The following is a 5,239-nucleotide window of genomic DNA, read 5'->3' as shown; positions in this document are numbered from 1 at the left end:
AAAATGCCTCGTATTGTCTAATTAAACTCTTCACAGAGATGAAAATCATATAGAAGAACTTCCTTCCCAATCAGCAGGCAGTTTTGGGATATATAAGAAAAGGTAAAGATTCCCTTGAATTAAGCATTATTCCTGGGATATTGTTTTAATTGCTTTAATATACCAAAAAGAAAAAGGAAAAGGAAAGAAAGAAAGAAAGAAAGAAAGAAAGAAAGAAAGAAAAGAAAGAAAGAAAGAAAGAAGAGTGTTAAAAACATAAAGGGAAATAGAGGAAAAAAATAACAAAAGAGAAAGAACAAACACATATTAAGTTACTCACAGGAAATCCTTTCATCTATTTTTAAGCACCTCATTAAGCACCATATGGAATAATATTGATTACAGACCCAGTTCATGAACAGAAAGGGAGCGCATATGAGTGTCCCAAAAGTGTGAAACTGGGGTTGCCCTGTATTTTAAGGGTTTCCATGGGGGAGGGGTGTCAAAAAAGTCAAGATGGCAGCCTCTAATGCAAGATCAAGAGCCCAGCCCTTGCTACATGTACCATGCATACTATCTTTGCCATTATTCTGATTCCCAAGGATGTCTTTGGGCCCAGAGAAGGCCAAGAAATATTCTTAGGAAATAAAATGGCACATGGCTACAGCCCAGGCAGTGCCATCTTGCCTTTTTTGACCTCCCCTCTTTTTTTTTTTATCAAGCATATCCTCTGCCTCAAAAGAAGACCAGTATGCTAAAAAGTCATGAATGGAGTCCTGGAAGGTATTGGGATGGTGGTCAGGCTTACTGGTTTGCCTTCTGGTCAAGAGGACTTCTGCAACTGGTCTTACCTGCTGGGGCAGCCACTGGGGGAATGTGCAAACACCCATCCCTGGCAGCTGTTTTGTGAGAACTGCCCAGCAGGCTTCCAAAGATCCAAAAGCAGGCATTGACCCACCGGGGCATCTGGGTTTTAAATCCTGGGGATTGTGTCTCCATCACAGCATTGGACAAAGTTGTAAGCATAGTAGCCCTTACGTATAAGCTCACCCCACTGGGGCCCTGGGGAGGACAAGCAGCTCTGTGGCTGCAGTCCATGGAAAAGCACCGTTCGATGGGGCACCTCCTCTACTTTAGCTTTGGATTGGAGGCCTTCATTCTGTGGCTGGCTTAATCAGGTGGCCGTTGAAGATGATATAGATGTCCGACTCCTCGCTATAGATAGCATTCTCCCTCTCCCGCTTGAACATTCGTATCCAGACTTCGTCCCCTTCCAAGAGGTCCAGCATGAGACTTTGGCTCTGCATGATGCTTCGCTCACTGGGCTGAGAGTAGACGATCGCCACTTGATCTTCGTTCTTCATGATGTGAAGGTAGGTCTCCTTGTAGTTCCAGGTGTGGACGTTCAGGTTGAAGAAGTAGATTCCGGGAACGTAGCAGAAGAAGCTGCCAGTAAACATGTTGAAATGCTTATAGAGGTTGACAAACTCGGTGTCAAAAGTGACCCGCTGATAGTAATCCAAACTGTGGAGGGGTTTGCTGCGGCCAATCGAAAAGGCAGCATAATGCTGCTTGCATGAATGGCCGGGGGGGCCCACTTGACCTTTTTGTCCTTTCTGGCCACTGGAACCCTGCAGGCCTGGCTCACCTGACTTGCCTTTGAGCCCTGAAAGTCCTCGATCCCCCATCTCACCTTTTTCACCTAAGGGCACAAGAAGGAATAAGGCTTTGCAAGTTAAGACGGTGTGAAGTGCTGCCCTGCCTTTTTTCAAAATCTCTCTTCCCCTGCAAAAGACGGCACTGTTGTGGGGATTTTGATTTCTTCATTGGATGTTTCTGGGCTGATTTAAGGGCTGGACATGGTGGAGGAGATGGTTCCCAGCCACAGAGCTATAGGGCTGGAAGGGACCTGGGAGGTCTTGTCCAAACTTCCTGCTCAGAAAAGGCCCCATTGGAGGACTTTCATCCTGGTGTCTCTCTCTGAGATTGAATGAAAGGGTGGGAAGCTGTCTGCCCTCGAGAGCTGTTGGTGCAAGGCAAAGCAAAGCACCACCCACACTCCTTGGCTACCTCGTCACTAATTAGTGCAACAACAGCACACTCTCTCCTTGGGAATCCTACTTCAGAAACTAATATTTTCTTATCAAACTGAATGAGAACCATAGGAAAAATGAAGGGGACTTCTTTAGCTAGGCTCTGTTGGACATGCCCCTTGCAACACAACTGTGGATGAGGAACAGGACAGGGCCCCAGGCACTGTTAATTCACTGCAGGGACCAAAACTTACTTACTGTTGGTAACTTTCACTTTTCTGAATTTTGTAATGCAACATGCAAGTTTTAAAAAATGCTATCAGGAGACACTCTGTTCAGAAATAAATATATTCGTGAAAACAATGTGCTACAGTAGGGAAACATTGTATATTTGATGAAAATGTGAACGAAAATGCATATCCTTGCATAAGTGTGCAATATCATTTGTAATTATTTGGGTGCAATTAAAAAAAAGCCAGGTTTGAAAAAATGAGAAGCCAAGCTTAACACATTCACAAAAATAAGTGAGATAATTGTCATATTCACCTAACCCAATTGGTAGGATTTTTTTTAAAAAATGTATATATGTAAACTTCATCACAAGATGAGATACTGATCAGTCCTTTGCAGAAAGGAAAAAAATAACAAAAGAGTTGCTTGCCTTTTAAGATGTGAATATCAATGGTGGGCTGAATCTTAGGGACTGCATAAATGGAGTCGCTGGTCACCCGTGCATATCGGGAAGCAGTAATGGAGACTGGCTGCTCACCCTGCTGGCAACATCGTATGCATGATGGAGCCCTCCAAGCCCTCCTCTTTGGGGGTGCCTTTTCGCCCGGAAGACTGCTGGCATGCAGAAAATACACCAAGACCAGGAGAAGGGTGGTATGCATCGTTAACTGGCCAAGGAAGAAAGGGTAAGTGATTGAGAGGAGGAATGTCAGCTGCCCACTTAGAAACATCTGCCTCATCAAAAGCACCGCAGGACCAATCAGGAGTCAGGTGTGGGGCTGTTTCTGCCAGCCTGGTAGCTTGCTGGAAGAAAGATGGACTTTTTGGCTGCGCAGTGCCCCCAGTGGCTAGGACATGGCATTGCAGCTATCCATCAGGGGCCATGAATGACCAATGGGCTTTTCCCGGATTCTTTAAAAAGATGCTGATAGGAGGGCACTCATGGCTGGATCTGATAGCAAAAAATAGCCCCATTGCATAAGAGAGGGAAATTTTCCTTGCTATTCTGTCATTTCTGCATCAGCCCAGGAGCCATCCTGCTTCTCTCAACTCTCCTAACTCAGCTAAGAATTTGGGGGGGTGGGGGGTCAAAAAGTTTGAAGCTGAACTGCTGCAGTTCTCGTGCAACTAGAGCAAATATTATTTAATTTGGATAATATTTAAACCTACTGTATGCTGCTACAATAACCAAACACAGATTGTTTAGAGGTGAAAGGAAAAGCATTTTTACCTTCTCTGTTCCCATTCAATCTGTTTCAACTAGGCTCTGTTTTTTAATAAACTATACAAAATTATATTATATTACAGTATTAAACAGCATGGAACCAAGACTGCTCATCCTCGCTATTCGATGAGCAGACAGCCACCCAAAGATGTGTGCATTTTGTACAGGTCCAAAATGGGACAGTTCTTTTTTTTTTTTAAAGGGGACAACTGAGAAAGAAAACACATACACTGAACATTTATCCACATTCAGCAGTCAAAGTGACTGTTTTATTTTGCCTGAAGATTGGGCCAGCCTTGACCTTGTAATCATGAAATTCCCTCCCACTTGACTTCATTCATTTCAGTTCTTTTAAGGCAGGTCTTTAAAATGAGTAATGTCTTCCTGCCCTTCCAATATCTATGCTTTCAAATATATCTATCATCTATATCTATCTATCTATCTTCACACACACATATACACAAATCAGCTAGTATCAGGAGGACATGGAGGCTGCTGATGTGAAGACCCGGAAGCTCCTCACAATGTACGGAGGCTTCCACCCCAAGTCCAACACCCAGAGACTGTATACCAGGCGGAAAGAGGGAGGGCGGCGTCTGGTGAGCATCCAAGCCACTGTCCTGGATGAGACCCAGAGCATCCAGGAGTACATCAGCAAGATGGCCCCTAAAGATTAACTGCTGAGAGAATGCCTGTGGCAGCAGCAGACATGGAAGCAAGATCAAGCAGAGGAAGTGCCATGGCAAGGCAAGACCTTGCAGGGGATGTACCATCGACAGACAGCTGAGGTGGCTGACCTTGGGAAATCCTACCAGTGGCTGGAAAGGGCTGGACTAAAAGACAGCACCGAGGCACTGATCATAGCAGCACAAGAACAGGCACCAAGCACCAGATCCACAGAAGCAGCGGTCTACCACACTAGACAGGACCCGAGGTGCAGACTGTGCAGAGGCGCCTCAGAGACAGTCCAACACATAGCGGCAGGGTGTAAGATGCAGGCAGGAACAGCATACACTGAACGTCACAACCAAGTAGCTGGCATTGTGTGCAGGAACATCTGCACAGCGTATGGGCCAGACCCTCCCAAGTCCAGATGGGAGATTCCACAGAAGGTTGTGGAGAATGACAGGGCTAAGATCCTGTGGGACTTCAGATCCAGATGGACAGGCAGGTACTGGCCAATCAACCAGACATTGTGGTGGTAGACAAGGACCAGAAGAAGCGGTGGTGATAGATGTAGCAGTGCCAAGTGACAGCAACATCAGGAAGAAGGAGGATGAGAAGCTGGAGAAGTACCAGGGCCTGAAGGAGGAACTAGAGAGGATGTGGAAAGTGAAGGCCAAAGTGGTCCCAGTGGTGGTAGGAGCCCTCGGGGCCGTGACTCCGAAGCTGGGAGAGTGGCTCCAGCAGATCCCAGGAGCAACGTCAGAACTCTCTGTCTGAAAGGGTGTAGTGCTAGGAACAGCCAAGATACTGCGCAGAACCCTCAAACTCCTAGGTTGAGGAAGGCATATACCATCCATAGGGGTGAGAAGGGAACACACAAACACACACACCACCACCACCACCACCCACACACACTCTATCAGCTAGTGCAATGCTCTTTTACCTGTTCTATGTGCTTCACTGTAGAAGTGATTGGCCCTAAAGGTGAGGGTACTCAACAACTCAGCTAAATAAATGAGTCAGTGCCATGCAGAGAAAGATCTGCAATTTTTCTAAACCAATCCTTATTCAATTTGTTCTCTTTTTTTTCCCAAAGGAAAAAAGA

At 45.7% G+C, this 5,239-nt stretch overlaps 1 protein-coding gene across 1 annotated transcript; it reads right to left on the bottom strand.

Annotated features, from left to right (window-relative positions):
- Window positions 1–256: 256 nt before the first annotated feature.
- C1QTNF8 (C1q and TNF related 8) lies at window positions 257–2,910 on the bottom strand. Its single transcript, XM_063314954.1, has 2 exons — window positions 2,674–2,910; window positions 257–1,681 (listed from the first exon to the last, which is right to left on the bottom strand). The coding sequence occupies exons 1-2, from the start codon at window positions 2,903–2,905 to the stop codon at window positions 1,134–1,136; spliced, it is 780 nt and encodes a 259-aa protein (XP_063171024.1). The 5' UTR covers window positions 2,906–2,910; the 3' UTR covers window positions 257–1,133.
- Between the last annotated feature and the right edge of the window lie 2,329 nt (window positions 2,911–5,239).

Source organism: Candoia aspera, chromosome 14 (genome assembly GCF_035149785.1).
Source record: "Candoia aspera isolate rCanAsp1 chromosome 14, rCanAsp1.hap2, whole genome shotgun sequence".
Lineage (NCBI taxonomy): Eukaryota > Metazoa > Chordata > Lepidosauria > Squamata > Boidae > Candoia > Candoia aspera.
This window is presented reverse-complemented; position numbering and strand designations above follow the sequence as displayed.